General features: G+C 52.5%; 1 protein-coding gene and 1 non-coding gene across 2 annotated transcripts; one reads left to right on the top strand and one right to left on the bottom strand.

Annotated features, from left to right (window-relative positions):
* Positions 1–518: 518 nt before the first annotated feature.
* On the bottom strand, positions 519–656 carry LOC114815300. The gene has a single exon (XR_003763064.1). It is a non-coding gene; the product is annotated as a small nucleolar RNA SNORA7 (small nucleolar RNA).
* Positions 657–7,619: 6,963 nt separating this feature from the next.
* Positions 7,620–12,035, top strand: BSX (brain specific homeobox). The gene is made up of 3 exons (XM_029074578.1): positions 7,620–7,887; positions 10,213–10,409; positions 11,799–12,035. The coding sequence occupies exons 1-3, from the start codon at positions 7,620–7,622 to the stop codon at positions 12,033–12,035; spliced, it is 702 nt and encodes a 233-aa protein (XP_028930411.1).
* Positions 12,036–20,781: the final 8,746 nt, after the last annotated feature.

Below are 20,781 nucleotides of genomic sequence, written 5' to 3'. Positions count from 1 at the left end.
TGTACTAAGCACAGGGGTCTTGCCTTGTTTTATGCTGTTGTTGTCTCTGACCCATAACGACTCCATAGACACATCTCTCCCAGAACACCCCACCTCCACCTGCAATCATTCTGGTAGCGTGTCCACAGAATTTTCTTGGTAAAACTATGGAAGTGGTTTACCATTGCCATCTTCTGTGCAGTAAACCGGAGTCTCCACCCTCAACTTTCTCCCATGCCGCTGCTGCCCAGCACAGGTGAGAAGCAGCATGGCTCAGTGGAAAGAGCACGGGCTTTGGAATCAGGGCTCATGAGTTCGAATCCCAGCTCTGCCACTTGTCGGCTGTGTGACTGTGGGCGAGTCACTTAACTTCTCTGTGCCTCAGTTCCCTCATCTGTAAAATGGGAATTAAGACTGTGAGCCCCACATGGGACAACCTGATTCCCCTCTGTCTACCCCAGCGCTTAGAACAGTGCTCGGCACATAGTAAGCGCTTAACAAATACCAACATTATTATTATTATTATTAGGTGAGTTTTGACTTGTAGCAGATTGCCTTCCACTTGCTAGCCACTGCCTAAGCTAGGAATGGAGTGGGTATGCCTCTGCTTGAATCTTCCTCCCTTAGCTGAGACTGGTAGAGTACTGAAAACTCTCCAGGTGTGATCCTGAAAGGTGTCGCACTGGGGTAGATTCAAGGTCATCTGGTTGGACATGGTCCCTGTTCCACATGGGGATCACAGTCTAAGTAGGAGGGAGAACAAATGAGAAAACGGAGACTCAGAGAAACGAAGTAACTTGTCCAAGATCCCACAGCCCACAAATGGAAGATCTGGGATTAGAACCCAGGTCCTCTGACTCCCAGGCGTGGGCTACTAGGCCACACTGCTTCCCATGCAGAAGTCTGCAGGAGAGAATTTCACTGCAGATGCCTGACTGACTGATCCAGCTACAGGTCCCTACTTGGAGGAGGATGGGGTTGGATGGGCAGGGAATAGCAAATTTTTGAGTCCTTCTAGGGAAACAATAGGATTGAAATCAATCTGTTTGGATGCAGTACAGCCTGGAGGCGGGGGGAGGGACCAGTTGATCCCTAAATTATGATTGTTTGCTAGAAATGGTTCCAAAGCACTGCAGACAAGACAAACAGACCTTGAGTTTCATGTGTTTTCTTCCCAACCACTCCCATAGCATTAGTTCTCATGGAATTTTCCATTTGAAAGGGTGAAGCATTGTTCCTGGGATTGGTGAGACAATCCATTGCAGTGGAATTCTCTTTTAGGATTCAGAGTTTTGTTTGTTCTTTGCTTTGCTTATGTTTTTTTCCTTCTTTAAGAGCAGAAGAAGAGGAAGAGGAAGGCATTCTAATTTCTTACCTGTTTTCTCACCTACTTACTAATCTGGTCAAGAAAGGTGGGCAGGTAATGGTATTTTCTGAGTTCCACTGGATTCATTGCACCATAGGTTACCAGTTAATTCTGGCCACGTTTAGAATGGAAACTTTCCAATCTCGATATAGACAACTCTTTCAGTGGGCCTGTCCTCCCTTTACCCACTCACTTCCTTTGAATTTTAGGGTTATTGCTGTTTGGATAAATATGGCTCTCCCCCATGCTCCAGGGTAAAGTATTCCATCACAAGCTCTTGGTTGCTGGGTCAACTCAGAGGGAAGTTGGGAACTAGTGATACCGCACAGAACTCCACCTCCACTTCCAGGACACCTCTCAAGTTCCATTCCAGCCCACCAATCCTGGCTCACCACCAACACCATCATCAACAGCATCGACTGAGCACCTACTGTAGGCAGAGCCCCGTATTGGCACTTGGGTATGTACAACAGAAGGAAGAGGGCCCTAACCACAAGAGGTTTTCAAGAGAATGCGGCTGAGAAACGAACTAGTCCAGCATGAATTGAGCTTGCAGCTCTGCAAGGCTCAAGCCCCAAAGGTATCTCAAAGCCAAATCTAGGAGCAGCCAATCTTATTCCACTCCCCAGGTTTCTACACATTTCCCATCAAGGGCCCACCAGCTCCCCGTGGGGTGGGGCCTTTGACTGCTGTGGCCTGGAGATCTTGGTTCAGAGGAGGTAAGACACTGGAGAGATCCACTATCCATTCTCCAGACTTGCCTTTGGCTCAAGGGGTGACCTCAGGCAAGTCATATGGTCTTCTGGGCTTTGTTTTCCTCATCTACAGAAATCTTTGCCTCCTCCTCTTCTTAATGCTCTGAAGATGGATGACCGTTCCTAACAGGAGAGTAGGAGGGGGTTTCAAAGAAAGATGAACTAATTGCAAACAGGGCTAAAATCAGAAGAGGCTAAATTTTAGACCTTCAGCTCAGTTACTTTTGGAGATGTTAGGACTATGGAGGAAAAGCTAAGGAATACACTAGCCTGCAAGCTCACTGTGGGCAGGGACTGTGCCTGTTAAATTGTTATATTGTACTCTCCCAACTGCTCAGTACAGTGTTCTGCACACAGTAAGCACTCAATAAATAAGATTGATTGAGTGACTGAGTTCACTCTGGGCTATGGAGAAAAAAGAGTAATATTTCACCGGGACATTACACTGTAAGAGGACTACCTGCCCTTTGAGGAAAAAAATCATGTTATTTCATGTTCAGTATACAATAAAGCTGCATAGTTCTGAAAAAAAAATGAAGCCAAACCCTGTAGGTGAGAGTCACTAGGACTAGTTCTGCCTGATTTGAAGATTTAAGAGCCATTTAAAAAGCAAGATCCAAACAGACCCAATGACCATCATCTGTAACTAAGAAATGAGAGCTGATCCTTCATGGGCAATAGCAAGTTCTAAGCTATCAAGCCCTTTGCTGAGTACCTGTTTCTCACCATATACTGAGGTGGGGGAGAGTACAGGGAAAGGATTTTCATTCACTCCCCTGGTGTATATAAGGCTGGAGATTTCCAGAATTAAATGAGTTTTTAACCCGCTGAGATGGTTGACATTGGGGATTACTCCCCCATGAGTGTTCTGATGCTCTCAGATTACATTAGCCGGGCAATTTGAATCCCCTATCCTTGAACATGGACGAATGCGATTTCCCAACCTAATTTCCAGTTTAAAAGCATTATTGGAAGATGCATTTGCTGGCTGCGACTGGCGGCTGATTCCTTTCCCCTAGACATGTCAACCACTTTGGCAGTGCTTAAAATAAAGTACCCAGATAGATACAAGGTAAGTTGAAACAGACAACAAACAGTATAATACCGAATGTTATGGGTAAAGTGTGTTACTCAGATCCTGCTCAAATACATTTCTACCTTTATTTTGAAGGCCATCGTGGAGGCAACTTGGGTCTAATGCAAGTAATGGAGACATCTCTCCCTTTGATCATCAAAAAGGTGATCTTTTCAGGAGACGAAGCCCCATCCAGAAAGAAGGTTTTGTGCGGAGCGGACATGAAAGGAAAGGGCTTGCTTAATTATCAGCCCGGGAGCAAGACTCCCTATCTTTTAGAACCCGAACAGAGGCATCTGCAGGAGCAACTGGTTTTTGCCCTCCTACAGTGTGGATATGCCTCTGTGTGTTTGTGTGTGTTTGCGTTTGTGTGTGCGCGCGTGTGCACAATATATTTGCAGGTTACACCTGCTCAGGGGGCTATCGAGGTTCAGCCTTGCGGATTGCCACACACCCCCTCACCCAAGACGTGTAATGCTGTGAAAGAAAAAAAAAAGACGAATGTGATTTAAAAATGCTGGTTTCGTTGATTTCACTTCCTCGCGGGGAAAGGGCAGATCGGTTCCGAGCAACGAACGCTCCGGGTGCCTGGTTTGGGGTGATTTACCACGCTTTTTCTCAGGGTGACAGGCGTTTGCCTCGCAGTCTGTCTGTGTCTTCACAAGCCAGACGACGAGGAGCGCTCGGACAACCATCAACTTCGTCCGAGGAAAATCGCAACCCTTCTGAGAAAACCGTTTCCGTTTCGTTTGGTTCCGCCTAAGCCTCACCGACCCGTCTGTTTTCCCCACCCCGGATAGAAATCGGCGACGCTGACCCCGGGCCCGGCCCGATGTGCCGGCGTAGCCGCGGCCTCAGGATTCATTCATTCAATAATTGAGCGCTTACTATTTGCAGAGCACTGTACTAAGCGCTTGAAATGTACAAAGCGGCAACAGATAGATATCATCCTTGCACAATAACGGTCTTACAGTCGAAACGATGGTGGGCAGCGGTCGGGGTTGCGGGGTGGCAGCTAACCGAGGGGGGTGGAAGACTGAGGACTGACCGGATGGTGGGGTGGGGTAGAGGGGAGGCTGAGGCTGACCCGCAGCCCCCTCCTCGGAGCCCGGAGGTCGGGACTCACAGGGGCCAGAAGCCGCGGACACCCCCGCCCCCCCCTCCATCCCAATCCCGGCCACCCCTGACCGTGAGCCTCGGGCGGGACAGGGACTGGGTCCCACCTGATGATCCTGCATCTTCCCCAGCGCTTATTACCTGCTAGGCACAGAGTGAGCCCTTAAGGAACACCGCAGTGACTATTCCCGTTGTTATTCTTACGAACCAGCCCCCGGGTGGGGGGGGGGGGGTTGGGGGGCAGGGGGGCAAGGCCTTTGTCCCTCCTCCGGCTCCCGGCCCTGGGCGAGTTCAGCCGGAGTTTAGGAGGGGACCGTCCCTAGCTCCACGTGTCGCCAACGATGCTCGGACCCTCGGCGATTTGGCTCGAGCGGAGCCGTTCTGCCTTCGATAAAGGCGTGTCCGTGGACCAGGGTCCCGCTGTGGAGGGGGGGAGGGGCGGATGGGGGTCCCGGTGGCGCGGAATGGAGACGAAGGAGGGGCACGCCTGGGGCTGGTGCCCGGGGGAGGGGCGCAATGCAGAAGGTCGCTGGTGCTCGGGCCGCTCGCAGACTGAACAGTCCTCCCGATCGGGGGAGGTGGGGGGGTGTCCTGATTTCGAGGGGGGTGGTACCCTGTGCATCGCTTTCTCTCCTCGGGATCCCGAGGCTCGGAATCCCCGCCGTCCCGCTCTCGGGGGGCCCCCGTCCGAGGCCCCGACCTGGGCCAGAGCCCCAACCCCGGACCGAAGGCAAGGAGCCCAGCCCGCCAGCCTTCTCGCCACCTTCTTTCTTCTCGGGCCCGGGCCCGAACGAAGGCGGAGGAGCCCTACCTGGCCCCGAAGTCTGGGTCCGAGCCTCGACCTCGCCCCCCGGCCGGGCCGGAGGGAGGGGACAGAACCTCACGGCCCCCGATCACAGCCTTTCCCTCCCTTCCATCTCTCTTCTCCCTGCTTTCGGAGGGATCCCGCTAACATCGCCGGCGCGGCCCCCCTGAAACGGGGCAAGGGGTCGAAGAGTAGAAGAAGCGGTTAGCTACAAGGCTGACCCCCATTTTCCCGTCCGGGAATCCGAGTGGAATTCCTCGGCTGACTACACGTCCAAGTCCCCCCACCTCTTACCCGAAGACAAACTGTCCAGAGTGGTTCGTGTGCCCCCAAGGATCTTGCAAATAGCCGCTCGCTCAGGGTGAGAAATAACCTGGGACGGAAAAGTAGCAGAGACTGCTCAATTCAGTTCATTTTATTGACTTAATAGCTGCCTCTGAGGTTGATTTTTTTCTTTTTTTTTTGTACTATCTCGGAAGCCACGTAACACTCACCGGCATGTGGACTAATTTATAAGTCTAACAAAGTTGGGCCGACACCCGATAAATAACCACGCCTGAGGTTTTTATACATGTCTCCCACACAGAAGGGAACCCGTCAGAAACCAGTGCTGGGGACTGGGTGCGGGTGCGGGTGCGGGTGGGGGGCGGTGGAGGGGGAAGGGGAGAGAGAAGGGACGGAGGGAGGGGGAAGGGGTGGCTATCGCCTATCTACAGAAAATGTAGAAATGCCCAGGGTCTCCCACTTCATCCCCTTCCACCTTTCCTGAACGACCACGTTCGAGAATCAAAACACGTTGCCGGTCCAGAGCCGGCGAGTTCAGGCTTCATTAAGGCCTCCTGATTGCGGCGTCTACTCTTTCACAGGTTTTTCTTTTTCCTCTCTCCCTGCTCCCCTTTCCCCCTCTATTTACCATTTACCAGCTCATCCGTATGGAATACGAGGCTCCCACTTCCTGGAGGATGGTACTTTGAGGTCTAATTGATTCTGGTAATTAATTTGTTCTACCTGCTAGATCAGATGGAAATCCTAGCGGCTCGCCCAAGGATTAGCACTTGGCTTTCTAACACCTCCTCTAATTATCTAATAGCATGGGTTGTGAGGATTCGGGCTCTATTAAAACACTTTTACTATTAGCGGCAGTGATTGGAATTGTGATGACGACTAGATTTCAACAAATTAGAGCTTAAAAATCGGGAGATGGAGGAGAAGTGGCTTCTTTTAATTTCCCCGAGTTTAACATCAATAATTAGAGCAATTTTCGGAGATGCGAGCCGAAATTACCCCTGCTGTGCTGTAGACTATCACCTTAATTTTAGCAAATTGACTCCAGGGAAATAAATGGGACAGATTAGAACAAGACAAACAGAAAAGACAAAAGATAACAAGGGGATGAGTGAGGAGGATGGACAGGAAAGCCAAGTAGGGAAAACTGCCCCTGCCAGATAAGAATGTGGGGTTGGGTAGAGAATGAGGGTTTAAAGTGGGAAGTAGTATGGGGTACTTGGAGTGGTGAAGGTGCATGAGAACCCAGTTCCTAAAAGGCGAGGGGGGATAGAGGAAGGAGGATATGGGGATTGGCGACTGGAAGGACGTGTACAAATCTCAAACGGCCGGATAATTCAAACTGGATCCCGCTAACCCAGAGTTAAGCGGGTATATTTTTTTCGGAGGGGGGCGTAAATTTTTACCTGAATAATACGGATAATCTCCCACCCTCTCCCAGGGTGCAGACAGGCTCGGTCCCCTGTTTCCATTCACCTCCCCTTTTCTTTTTCTTTCCGCTAACCCTGGACTCTCGCCCCTCAGTTACCCACACCAAGCGCGCAAACCTCCGGGGAAGTCGTCCCTCCGGGCCTCGAGCCTTAACTGGGGGACGGGGCTGAGTTCCAACGACCGGCTAAGGCGCGGGGAGCAGCACCTTTGGCTTTTTCGTTCTTCTCATAAAGCGCTCAAGGACTGGGAGGTTAATCCAGGGGCCTGGACGGCACGGTGCTCTCCAAAGCGCTTTTACGCGCCGCTCCCGCCCACCCCCACCCCCTCCATCTCTCCCCCGGCCCCCGGCCCGGCCCCGAGGGACCGGCCGGGATCCAGCACCTCGGACAGCACCGGGGCCCCGCCCCGTCAACCCGTCCCTCGCCTGCTCCAGCCCCCCTCCCCCTAGAGTGAGTGCCCCATCCCCTTCCCCCCATCTCTGCCGCCTCGCCATTGGCTCTCCCCGCTCCCTCTCCACTCGCCTGCCAGGAGCCGACAGAGGCCCGTCCCACCGCTACGCTTCTCCCGAGCCGGGCTAGCCCGAGCAGAAGGGAGAGAGAGAGAAAGAGAGACACAGAGCGTGCTTGCACCCAGGGAGGAGACCCCAGAGGGGTGGCGTCCCCCCTCCCCCTGGCACACCTCTCTCTGAGGGTACCCCCTCCTCCTCCTCTTCTTCCTCCTCCTCCTCCTCTTTCTCTTTCTTCTCTTCCTCCCCTTTCCCTCCTCCCCGCTGCCCCCGCCCCGGCCGGACCACCCGTCGCCTCCACCATGAACCTCAACTTCACCTCCCCGGTCCACCCAGCGGTGTCTTCCCAGCGCCCCACGTCTTTCTTCATCGAGGACATTCTACTGCACAAGCCCAAGCCGCTGCGCGAGGTGGCCCCCGACCCGTTCGCCGGCTCTCTGGCCTCCCGGGTGCCCCTGCTAGACTATGGCTACCCGCTCATGCCCGCGCCGACGCTCCTGGCCCCACACCCGCATCACCCGCTGCACAAGAGCGACCACCACCACCACCCCTACTTCCTCACCGCCTCCGGTAAGTGGGAGGGCCCGGCCGGGGCCTGCACGGTTCTGCCAAGCCGGGGACAGAGTCGAGGTCAGGGCCGCCCGCCAAGAGGGCACCTCTCCCGAAGGGAAAGCAACGGGCGATGGAGGTTTTATGGCACTCAGACTGTTCCAACGTATCCCCTTCGCTGCCATCCTTCATCTCCTGTTCTTCCTCCTCCTCGTTACCATCCTCCTCCTTCTCCTCATCTTCAACACTTTCACCGTCACCATCATCATCACCACCATCACGATCACCCTCACCAGCATTATCATCGTTACTGTTAGTCTGGCTCTGGTCGTACCGGATTCCCGGGAGGATCCCTTGTCACTCGACGGCCTTCTGAAACCAACGCCGGTCAGTTCCTGCCTCTGACCCCGCCCGCAGCCCCAGACAGCCAGGAAGCCCCTCCGCGTCTTCCCTGACCCCCTGGGGCCACCAACGTAGCCCAACCGGTTTCCTCAGAGATCTGAGGGGGGCGAGGAGGATGGAGAATCGGCCTGGGCTGGACCCAGGTGGCCTCTAGGACTTGGGCTCAATCCCTTGTTCGGGTTCTTCAGGCCAAGGAGATTTGGGTTCAGGCCCCAGCGGTGTCCGGGCCGAGGGGCCTCCAAATGGGCAAGGGGCTGGAAAAGGGGATGCCTGAGGTTCGATTCCTCCTCCGAACAGGAAAAGGCCCTTCTCGATTCGGGATTTCATGTCATTCGGGATATTTCGTTGGGCGAAGGCCCCAGCTTCGATTCCCACACCGAGAACAGGCGGTACCGAGGACGGGAAAGCGGCGGCCCCCGACGAAGACCCGGCCTTGGGAGGAGGGGAAAACGGGAACGGACAGTGAAGGCGGAGAAGGGGAGAAACGGGAATCAGGGCCGGGGAGACCCGCGAGAGGGGTTCGGAGGAAGGGGATTGAGGGCAGCCCGTGGCTTCGAGGCCCCTGGAAAAAACCCGCCTCCTCCGAACTCACCAGCAGACGGATGGGGGCGGCCCGTGCGCGATTCCTCCCCCAGGAACTAACGGTCTCCGTGGATCAGGGCCCACGGCTCTGATTCCCCCCCCGGATCCGGAGCGGGCACATCCCCGAGGGGTCGGGGCCCTGGCGACAGCAGGGGCCGTTTTTCTCGGAGATGGAGATGGTTTGCCCACGCCCTGGTGCGGGACGGCTTCCCGGCCTAGAGGGTCTCCCGCCCCCGGCAGAGGGGCGACCGGGGAGAGGATGGAGGGGTGGGCAGAGGGGTCCGACTTCCCGTAGAAAAAGGGCAAGATAGGGTTGGGTCCAGAGAGGGTTCTGGCCGGAGCCGCCCTAGGGAGGGGAAACCAATTGAATGGGAGGAGAGCTCTTTCGGTTTCCCTCACCCCAATTTCCAGCGAAGGTGGGCTCGCTCCTCCCCACATAGCAGCTTCCCGGCTCCCCCAGAATCGGGGTGCTTGAGGGGTGGCATTCAATCGTCTCTCCCCGGCGATTGCCGGACTGCTTGGAGAAGGCTGTAAGTGGAAGACCTTCCAAACGATCCGGGGCCGACCTCACTGCGAGGAGGAGGTCGTAGGGGAAAGTTGGGAAGTGGAGGGGGTTCCAGGACTTCCCCCTCCCGGGCACCAACCCCTGGGTCCAAGAAAGGGAAGAACTTCTTCCTCCTTTCTCGCTCCCTCCGGAGGCCTCTCTGGCTTCCGTTCCGGGAAAGGGTCTGCCGGGCCCAGCTGTTGCCATCTCCCCTTCTCCTTCAGGACTTCCCCAGGGACGGGAGCCTGTGCGAGCTCCTGGAAATAGTGGCCTCGCTATTATCCTAATCCTCGTGCTCCTCCTCTTCAGAGGCGCGATCCCAAAGAACATCAAGCACTCTTCTCATCCTTCCTATTTCTCTCCGGGAGTAGCCGACCCAGTTCTCGGAGGAAGGGAACTGAGGCTCAGAGTCGAGCTCAGGATCCAGGAGTCCTGCCGCCCAGGATCCCACTTCCCGCGCTCTCACGGTCTCATTCATTCATTCATTCAGTCTTATTTATTGAGCGCTTATTGTGTGAAGAGCCCTATAAGCTTTGGGGAAAGTATAATACGACAATAAACAAGCACACTCCAGTCCCACAACGAGCTTACGGTCTGGGGTGGGAGGGAGACAGGCGTCAATACAAATAAATAAAATTACAGATATGGACATAAGTGCAGTGGGTCTGGGAGGGGGGAAGAACAAAGGAAGCCAGTCAGGGCGACGCAGAAGGGAGTGGGAGAAGAGGAAAGGGGACTTAATCGGGGAAGGCCTTTTGGAGGAGATACGCCTTCAATAAGACTTTGAAGGGGGGGAGAGTAATTGTCTTTCCTCGCAGGTGTGCCTGTCCCCGCCCTGTTCCCGCACCCTCCGCACGCCGAGCTCCCGGGGAAGCACTGCCGGCGCCGCAAAGCCCGCACCGTGTTCTCCGACTCTCAGCTCTCTGGGCTGGAGAAGAGGTTCGAGATCCAGCGCTATCTGTCCACCCCGGAACGCGTGGAGCTGGCCACGGCGCTCAGCCTGTCCGAGACGCAGGTACGGCCTAGGCGGCCCGGTGGTCCGCTCAGGCTCCCCCCCCGCCAAAAAAAATCGCCACACATATACATGTACAAACATTCAATAGTATTTATTGAGCGCTTACTATGTGCAGAGCACTGTACTAAGCGCTTGAAATGTACAATTCGGCAACAGATAGAGACAATCCCTGCCCATTGACGGATTTACAGTCTAATCATACGCATGTGCACTTACACATACGCATACACATTTACAAACACACATACCTCCAAACACATATACATAGGCACACACACACTCCTTTGGCTTGGAGCAGAGCTGGGGTAGCGGGTTCGCCTGGTCCCAGATTCCGGGGGCCTACAGGGGTCTCCTCGTCCACTACCCGCCCTCCCCCAATCCCGGGGCCTGATCTCCGGGGCAGCGATGACAGTGGACCGGCCTCCCCCTGACCCTGGGATAGTCGGGCCAGGCGGGGACCTTTCCCTTTCCCGGCCGGAACGATCGGGACTTCCCTGGGCCCCCCGGCCCCACCCGTCTCAGGCGTCGCCTCTTGGTTGTAAACAGAGAGACCGACCCCGATCCCCGAGCCCGGATCGTCCCGGCCAGCCCGCTCCCCCTCCCTCCCCCAACCCCAGACCCTCCAGGCCCAGCCCGGAGGCGGAGGTCCCGGCCCAGACCCGCCGGCGGGAAGAGGGATGTGGGATCGACTCTCGCCCGCTCCGGTTCTCCCAGATTCCTCCGTCTGTTCCCGGCACCGGCGCCGGGCCGTTCTTAAGAAACAAGGCTCGGGGAGGTAGCGCGGTCCTCATGGTCTCTGGCTAGTGCTGCTCTTAGGATCCGCCCAAACTCTTCCCAACCCCCGAGGCCACTGCTAGGAGTGAATCTTTATCGGATCTGTCCCAAGTCGAAGGATACTATTGAATGTGTGTGTGTAGACGGCTGTGCGCTCGCGCGCCTGTGCACATGTTTGGACGTATGTGTGCTTGTACATATGTGCTTGGACGGCTTGGCATGTATGTATGCATATATATCGGATGGGTGCTCCAATGGGAATGCTGATTTCTGATAATCACATCACGCCCAGCATAATGAGATGGGATACCGCTAGTTTTAACGCCAATAAGATAAATAATAAGAACGCAAGTGTTCCAGATAATCGTGCCAACCATACCGCTAATTGCAACGCCAATACCTCTAAGACCAATAACACTAATAAGAACAACGCCAGTTACCGTTAATGATAATGCCAATACCTCCAAATGACGGTGGAATACGGCTAAGGGAATAATGGACGAGGGCTACAAATGCGGCCGAGAGGGCGGGAAGTGGCCCTAATGCAAGGAGGCGAAGGCTAACCGCGCTGCCGGGCGGCCCACTCGTCCCGTCTCCCCTTTCTCTTCCCGGAAGGTGAAGACGTGGTTTCAGAACCGCAGGATGAAACACAAGAAGCAGCTGCGGAAAAGCCAAGACGAGCCCAAGGCCCCGGACGGATCGGAGAGCTCCGAGCGCAGCCCCCGCGGGCCCGAGCCGTCCCCCGCCCCGCGGCCCGGCCCTCCCGCCGGACCCTACGCGCTGGCCGAGCCCGAGCCCGAGCTGGACATCGGGGAGGAGGGGGAGCTGGGCCCCGGGCCGCACCTGCTCTGAGGGGCCGGGAGGGCGGGGAGGGCCGGGGGGCGCCCATTCCCCCCCATCGGACCCCGCTCCGGGGGCCGGGATGCCCGGGTCTCCGGGGTCCCGGAGAGAAGACTCCCGACGCTCCCTGTCCCGGAGGAATTCCTCCCACTCCCTGGGTCCCTCCATCCGCCCCCCATCTGCCCCCCATCTGGCTGCCCGCCTGCCTCCCTCGGGAGGATCCTGTCACTCCAAATCCTGGCCGAGGCAGGGGGCGGGAGGGGGTCCCCCGGAGCCCAGCCCTGCTTCGCCCCCTCCTCCCCCTCCCCCGCCCCCCGCCGTCCACTCCCCCTTCCCGGCCCCGCAGGGCCAACGGTCAAGCGGCGGAGACTCGGGGACGGGCGCCGGAGGGGGGAGAACCCGGACCTGGCCGGGATCGGGGGCCGGGGCTAGGGGGGGGGATCCTGGTTGCTCGAGACTCGACGGCCCCGGGACAGCCCCGGCCCCAACGGCCGCGGGGAAAGTCGGAGAAGGCCAAAGGCGGCCGGGAAACGGTCTCCCCCACCCAGCACACACTCCGCACTAAGGCTGGGCTCTGCCCCGCCGCTTGCCGCAGTACCGCCCCTCCGGACCCCTCGGAAAGCCCCCTCCCTTCTCCCGGTTTGCACTTCCTGGGGGCTATTGGGGGCTCTCCGCGGGAGGTGCGGAGCTGGGAACCCTGCAGCCTCCGGGGGCCCATCTGCAACATCCTCAGTCAGTCTTGCTGGACGGGCGGATGCCCAGGACGGCGGTCCTGTCAAGGGGGACTATTTTCTCTCGGGGAAACGGAATCTGCCCGATTTCCCCTTTTTGACCTCCGACCTCCTCCTTCCTCTCTGTTCCTTTGCTCCTCTTTCCTTCCTTCCTCCTTCCCTACCTCCTTCGACCCCTTTCCTCCTCCCTGTGTTCCTTTTTCTCTCCCTCCCTTCTCCCTCCTCCCACCCTTTTTTCCTCTCCCCTCTTTGCCTTTCCCTCCTCTCTTTCCCCCCTCCCCTTCCTCTCTCCGGGATCCCCAAGAATGGGTTGAACAGGCCCAAATCCGTTTTTCCAGAGCCGAGGCCCGTCAGCAGGATTGAGGACTGCAGCATGCCGCTTAACATCCCCTCAAGAATTGGGATGACCCTTGATGCTTTCCTCACCCCACCTGACAGACTGTAAGGGAGGGTCGTGGGGGTTTCTGTTCTGGGTGTTGAGGAGGCTGGCCTCAGCCCTGCTCTTCTCGCACTCTGCAGCCACTGCAGCCTCATGGGCAGTCTGGATTAAACTGGAGGAGACTACAGCTGGGGAGGGACCACGGACTCCGGCTGGGTCGCATTAAGGCAGGATTTAGGACACTCCCCTCCTTCACCAAGGGCATGAATTCCAAACCCAGCTGAGCCAGCTGTAGGGAACCCTCCGGTCAGCTGAAGAGTTTTCTCTGGGCCTCAGTTTCTTGTCTGTCAGGCTCCCCAAAGCTCACCCATTTTCCTGCCAATAAACAAGGGCCCCCTTTTCAGATAAATTAATCGTTCTTTTTCATTTGTCAAGTTTAAACCTTGATCAGGACCTTTGATCCCAGCAGGTAGTTTGGGGGCAAACATGGGGGTGGGGGTTTCCAAGCCACCCAGGGAGTTGCCTCAGCTGACTGCTCGGGTTGCAAAACATAGATCACATTCAAACTTGCTCTCAAGACAGGCTGGGGGAGCCAAAGGGAGAGACCTATCCAAGTGGACCAGATAAGCCACTCTGCCAGGACTGGCTTTTAGGGCACTGCCTCTCACTTGAGCCCCCCTCCAATCTTCCCTATAAGGACTCAGCATCCCTGTTGAGATTATCCTCCTCCCAGGACTCATGAAGATACTGGGGGGCTCAGCAAGGTGAAATGATCCATCGGAAGTCACACAGCAAGGCCTTCATTATTTTGAGAGCTCTAGGGAGAGGCAATTCTGCCCTCAGAATCAATCTCAATTCTGGTTCCCTGTTGCACAATCACACCAGTTTAGGAAATCTGTGTTACTGACTGGAAAGTGTAGTTCAGCGCTAGCTAGCAAATCAGAGTTGACCATTCTGAGAGCCCTAAAAATCCTCCAGCCTGAAAGATGAGGTCCTGGCCCTAATCTCCTCACACTAGCCTCCTATTCACACATCCCCATCGCCACACTTTTCCCTCTCCCCTTTTCATCGCCCCCTGATCGTGAGGCTCCTCCCAAATACTTTGCTTCTCCTCCCATTGGGCTATAGGAGGAAAGGACTTCAGGACTGCAGTTGCAAAGTCCAAATGGTATGATTTCCACACAGAAAAATACTCAAAGGATGGTTATGATACTGGAAAAGAAAACAAGATTCATTATAACTACAATTTATGTGGCCTGGGAACATCATGAGTTTCAGGAACTCCTAATGACTGCATTAGACAGCAGTCATAATGCCAGTTTGGATTTCTATACCACCTTCCTTCCCAAAGGCTTTCACGTCCAGCATCTCGTTGATTCTCACAATGGTCCCGGTATTGCAGCCCAGGTTCTACCACTTATGGGCTGTGTGACTTTGGGCAAGACTGTAACCTCTCCAAGCCTCAGGTTTTCCACTTTTCCAGTATAGTACCACGTCCTCTTCCCTAGAGAAGGTCTATAAGAGAGGAAATTGCCTCTGATCAGTGTGTTAAGAAACAAGATACAAAGGGGTAGATTAAAGTGTCCATAAAATAGAAAGTAAAATTAATACCCTCAAAGAATTGTCCAAGTTAAATAGATGCAAAATGGACAGAGAGAACAGAGAGAAGACGCCCCTTCCTAGGGAAAGTGGGATGGATGTAATGAGACTTAAGAAGGTGAAAGCTAAGCCACTTACATTCAGTCATGTTCCACTGAGTAACGATGTTTAAAGAAATCCGTGGTCACGTGGTGAAAATCAACAGTATTTAAAGATGGGAATGCAGAACTCCATGATAGAAACCTTGTACATAGTACATTTTCAGTGTTTTTTAGAACTATTTTTATCCATCTGTTAGCCTCAGCAAAACATTTTTAATAAAAAAAATCTGCAAAGACAATGAAACGTCCACATATTCATTCATTCATTCAATAGTATTGATTGAGCACTTACTCTGTGCAGAGCACTGTATTAAGCACTTGGAATGTACAATTCGGCAGCAGATAGAGACAATCCCTGCCCACTGACGGGCTTACAGTCTAATCGGGGGAGACAGACAAAAACATACGTGAAGGAGCTTGAAGCTTCTAAGTGAAATGGTTGTCCTATAAGGCAGCATTAAAGTTATAAGAACACATGACAAGTTGTGCTCACCTCCATGGTACACTTGTCCTGTACAGTGGAACCAGGACCACCTGCATCACCTGCCCTCTCACCCTTCCTGCCTCTTCACCTCCCTGGCCTCCATCTTCAGGATCAGAGCTGGCTGTTTATTCCTGATTCTTCCTCTTTTAGGAGCCTTAGTCCTTAGACAGTAGAAATCTTTTCATCGACAATTATGAGAGGAAGCCAGAGGAAAAATGAAGGACTGCATGAAGTTGATTGAACCCCAAAGGATGAATAAACCAATAGAATCTGTTGGGAGACGGACCACAGTAGAGCAGTGAATAATGATGAGTTGCAGATGGCGTAAGCAATCAATCAATCAATCAAACAAGTTTATTGAGCACTTACTATGTGGAGGGCATGGAACTAAACAGAGTACATTAGAGTGGTACTTGAGAGAGTACATTAGAGTTGGTTGTCACAGTCCCTTTCATGGATCTTACAATCTAGTGGGGGAGTCAGACTTTAAATTACAGATAGGTGAAGCAACAGAATATAACGTACATAAGTGCTGTGGGGTAGGGTGAGTAACAAAGGGTTTTGGGCTATGGACCTAAGTGCAGAGATGATGCCTAAGGGAGGGAGAATAGGGTGGAGTGATGAAAGGTTAGTCAGGGAATGCTTCCTGAAGGAGACATGATTTTAATAGGGTTCTGAAGATTTTTTTGTTTTTTGTGCCAGGCACTGTACTAAGTGCTGGGGTAGATATTATTATTACTGATATATTAATATGATAATAACAGCAACAATAATAATAATAATAACTTCCTCAAAACTGGATTTGCAGCTGAGTAGCAGTGTGATCTAGTGGATAGAGCAAAGGCCTGGGAGTCAGAAGGTCTTGGGTTCTAATGCCGACTCTGCCACATGTCTGTTGTGTGATCTTTGGGCAAGTCACTGAACCACTCTGTGCCTCAGTTACCTCATCTGTAAAATGGGGATTGATTGTAAGCCCCATGTGGGACAGGGATTGTGTCCATGACTTTAACTACCACCTCCATGTGGATTGCTATCACGATCACCACACCACAAATACCACAGCCCTCACCTCAAGCCCTTTGAGGAAGTTATTATTATTACTGCTGCAGTTTCACATTTCCTCCTGCCTTCAAGACATCTCTACTTGGATGTTCTCCATCACCAAAATGGAATTCCTTATCTTCCCATCACCATAGATGGCACCACCAGCCTTCCTGTCTCACAAGCCCATAACCTTGCTGTTATCCTTGACTCCTCTCTTTCATTCAACCCACATATTCATCATTAGCTCCCTCATTAGTCCCCGTGCTGTTGGTCAGGTTCTGCAGCTTCTCACTGGCAGTCGAGCACGAAGCTGGCATCCCTTTTCCTCCACTGGTTTCCTTTCATCACCCTTAGTCCTTCCTCCAACGGTCCGTTGATCTCCATCTCGTGGTCCATTCTGCCATCTTAGAGCCATGAGGCCTGGTGGGGAGGGGGAGGGCACCCCTAAAACCTCAAGACATTGAGGAGCCCCCTCTCTGCGCTGCGGGGCCACCATAGACCACAGGGTGGGGAGCAAGGCAGCTTGAATCTCCCTCCCCTCACCTCACCAGAACTGAACCTAGACAATGGTTGGACCCAGGCAGCAAAGGCTATTTGAACGGGGCTCATCTCCCTGACCCAGAACATAGGCTGAGGAGAATGATGAGGTAACACGGATTATACCCAAATCCATATCTCTAGCCCTGATCTCTCTCCCAGTCTGCAGTTTCATATTTCCTCCTGCCTTCAAGACATCTCTACTTGGATGTTCTCCATCACCTCAAGCTTATCATGTACAAAACAGAATTCCTTATTTTCCCACCCAAACCCTGCCCTTCCCCTGACTTTCCCATCACCGTAGACAGCACCAACATCCTTCCTGTTTCATAAGCCTATAACCTTGCTGTTATCCTTGACTCCTCTCTTTCATTCAACCCACATATTCAAATCAACACTAAATCCTGTCAGTCCCACCTTCACAACATCGCTAAAATCCACCCTTTCCTCTCCATCCAAACTGTTACCACGTTAATACACTCATTCATGCTATCCTGCCTGGATTACTGTATCAGCCTCCTTGCTGACCTCCCGGCCTCCTGTCTCTCCCCCACTTCAGTCCATATTATACTCTGCTGTCTGAGTCATTTTTCTACAAAAACTTTCAAGACATGTCACCATACTCCTCAAAAACTCCAGTGGTTGCCCATCCACTTCAACATCAAATAAAAACTCCTCACCATTGGCTTTAAAGCATTCAATCACCTTGCCCCCTCCTACCTCACCTCACTACTCTCCTACTACAACTCAGCCCGCACACTTCACTCCTCTAATACTAACCTTCTTACTGTTCCTCCATCTTGCCTATCTCGCCACCGACCCCTTGCCCACATCATAACTCTGGGCTGGATTGTCCTCCCTCTTCAAATCTGACAGACTATTACTCTTTCCCCGTTCAAAGCCTTATTGAAGGTACATCTCCTCCAAGAGGCCTTCCCTGACTAATCACCACCTCTCCTCTTCTTCCAATCCCTTCTGTGTCACCCTGACTTGCTCCCTTTGCTCTTCCCCATCCCGGTCCCAGTGCCCTTATGTACATATCTGTAATTTATTTATTTATATTAATGTCCGTCTCCTCCCTATCTAGACCGTATGCTTGTTGCGGGCAGGGAATGTGTCCATTTATTATTCATTCATTCATTCAATAGTATTTATTGAGCGCTTACTATGTGCACAGCACTGTACTAAGCGCTTGGAATGTACAGTTCAGCAACAGATAGAGACAATCCCTGCCCATTGACGGGCTTACAGCCTAATCGGGGGAGACAGACAGACAAAAACAATAGCAATAAATAGAATCAAGGGGATGTACACCTCATTAACAAAATAAATAGGATAATAAAAATATATACAAATGAGCAAATGAGCACAGTGCTGAAGGGAGGAGAAGGGAGAAGGGGAGGAGCAGAGGAAAAGAGGGGAAAAGGGGCTTAGCTGAGGGGGGGGGTGAAGCTGGGGGGGGGGGAAGAGAGGCAGCAGAGGGAGCAGAGGGAAAAGGGGAAGCTCAGTCTGGGAAGGTCTCTTGGAGGAAGTGAGCTCTATATTCTAATCCCAGCCCCTGCCACTCGCCTGCTTTATGACTTTTGGCAAAGCACTTAATTTCTTTGTGCCTCAATTTCCTCATCTGTAATATGGGGATGCAATACCCATTCTCCCTCCCCCTTAATTGTGGTACTTTTTAAGTGTCTAAGTGCTGGGGTAGATATAAGATAATCAGGTCCCACATGGGGCTCACAATCCAAGTAGGAAGAAGAACAGGTATTTTCAAATGAGGGAACTGAAGCACAGAAAAGTTAAGTGACTTACTCAAGGTTTCACAGCAGGCAAGTGATAGAATTTGAACTAGAACTCAGGTCCTTTGTATTGTACTCTCCCAAACACAATAAGTGCTCAGTAAATATGATTGAATGAATGTCCAACATGATTTGTGTGTACACACCCCAGCGCTTAGTACACTGCCTTGCACATAGTAAGCTCTTAACAAATACCATAATACTACTACTAACAATAATGCAAGCTAATCAGGGTGGACACAGTCCCTGTCCCACATGAGGCTCATAATCTTAATCCCCATTTTACCGATGAGGTAAATGAGGCACAGAGAAATAAAGTGACTTACACAAGGTCATACAGCATGAAAGTGGTTAAGCGGAATTAGAACCCAGATCCTTCTGACTCCCAGGCCCATACTCTATCCGCTAGGCCATGCTGTTTCTCCGTGATGGGCAGAGTAGCGGTCCACTGGATGTGAAGGGGGAGGGAGTTCCAAGAAGAGGAGAGAGTATGAGCAAGGGATTGACAGTGAGAGAGATGAGATGGAGGCTCAGAAAGTAATTTGATGTTATAGGAGCAAAGTGTTCAGGTTGGGTTGCAGTGAGAGAAGAGTGAGGATAGGTAGGAGAGAGATAGCTGAGTGCCTTAAAGCCGATGGTGAGGAGTTTCAACTCGATGTGGAGAAGGATAGGCAACCACTGGAGGTTTTTGAGACGTGGAGACACGTATGGAGAACGATGTTTTAGAAAAATATGATTTTGCAGTCTTGAAGCCTGACTTTTTAAAGTCCCGATGAGCCAGTCATCCCTTCTTAAGATTAATTTCCTTGGCTGAAGCACATGGGGAGGGGTGAGAAAGAGAAGCAAATAGAAATCTGAGCTGAGGGTGAATTTAGCAATAGTTTCAGAGACCTGACAAACCTGCTGTCCTGGAGAGGTAATTTTGGCTGAGGAGGTCGTGGGCTCCAAGCCCTCCTGTCAAGATCGGATTTTCAGTTTTGGCACTCTCTCAGTTATGGTACTCTTCAATTTCCCACTGATCCAGTTCTCTTCTTTCTATTTTCCCATCCCTTGGATCTACTCTGCCTTATTTTTAAATAATGGTATTTGTAAGCACTTATTATGTTCCCTTTTCCTCTCCATCCAAACCATTACCATGAGAGTACAATCACTCACCCTAACCCGACTGAATTACTGCATCAGCCTCCTTTCTGACCTCCCAACCTTCTGTCTCTCCCCACTTCACTCCATACTTCACTCTGTGGCCCAAATTATCTTTCTACAGAAATGTTCTGGGCATGTCACCCCCCTTCTCAAAACTTTCCAGTTGTTGCCCATCAACCTCCGTAACAAGCAAAAACTCCTCACTATTGGCTTCAAAGCTCTCCATCACCTTGTCCCCTCTTACCTCACCTCCCTTATCTCCTTCTACATCCCAGCCTGCATTCTCTGCTCCTCTGATGCTAACCTTCTCACTGTGCCTCGTTGTCCCCGTCCCACTGTCGACCCCTGGCCCACCTCTTATCTCTGGCCTGGAATGTCCTGCCTCCTCAAATCTGTCAGAAGCAGTCAGACTTCCCCTCTTCAAAGCCCTACTGAAGGTGCACCTCCTCCAAGAGGCCTTCCCAGACTAAGCCCCCTTTTCCTCAGCTCCCCCTCCATGTTGGCCTGATTCACTACCTTTGCTCTACTTGCCCCTGACAACAGTTGTGTACATATGTACATATCTTTAATTCTATTTATTTATATTAATGTCTGTTCACTTGTTTTGAAGTGCAAATATCTATAATTCTGTTTATATTGATGCCTGTTTACTTGTTTTGATGTCGGGCTCCCCCCTTCTAGACTGTAAGCCTGGTGTGGGCAGGGATTGTCTCTATTGCTGAATTGTACTTTCCAAATGGTTAGTACAGTGCTCTGCACACAGGAAGCACTCAATAAATATGATTGAATGAATGAATGTTCCAGGGACTGTATTAAGCACTGGGGTAGGTACTAGATTATCAAATTGGACATAGTCCATGTCCCACATGGGGCTCACAGTTTACAGATGAGGTAATTGAGACACAGAGAAGTGAAGTGACTTGCCCCAGGTCACACATCTGATGAGT

The sequence above is a fragment of the Ornithorhynchus anatinus genome, chromosome 11, assembly GCF_004115215.2.
Source record: "Ornithorhynchus anatinus isolate Pmale09 chromosome 11, mOrnAna1.pri.v4, whole genome shotgun sequence".
In the NCBI taxonomy this organism is placed as follows: Eukaryota; Metazoa; Chordata; class Mammalia; order Monotremata; family Ornithorhynchidae; genus Ornithorhynchus; species Ornithorhynchus anatinus.
Note: the sequence above shows the minus strand (reverse complement) of the source record. Positions and strands in the feature narration are given on the sequence as shown.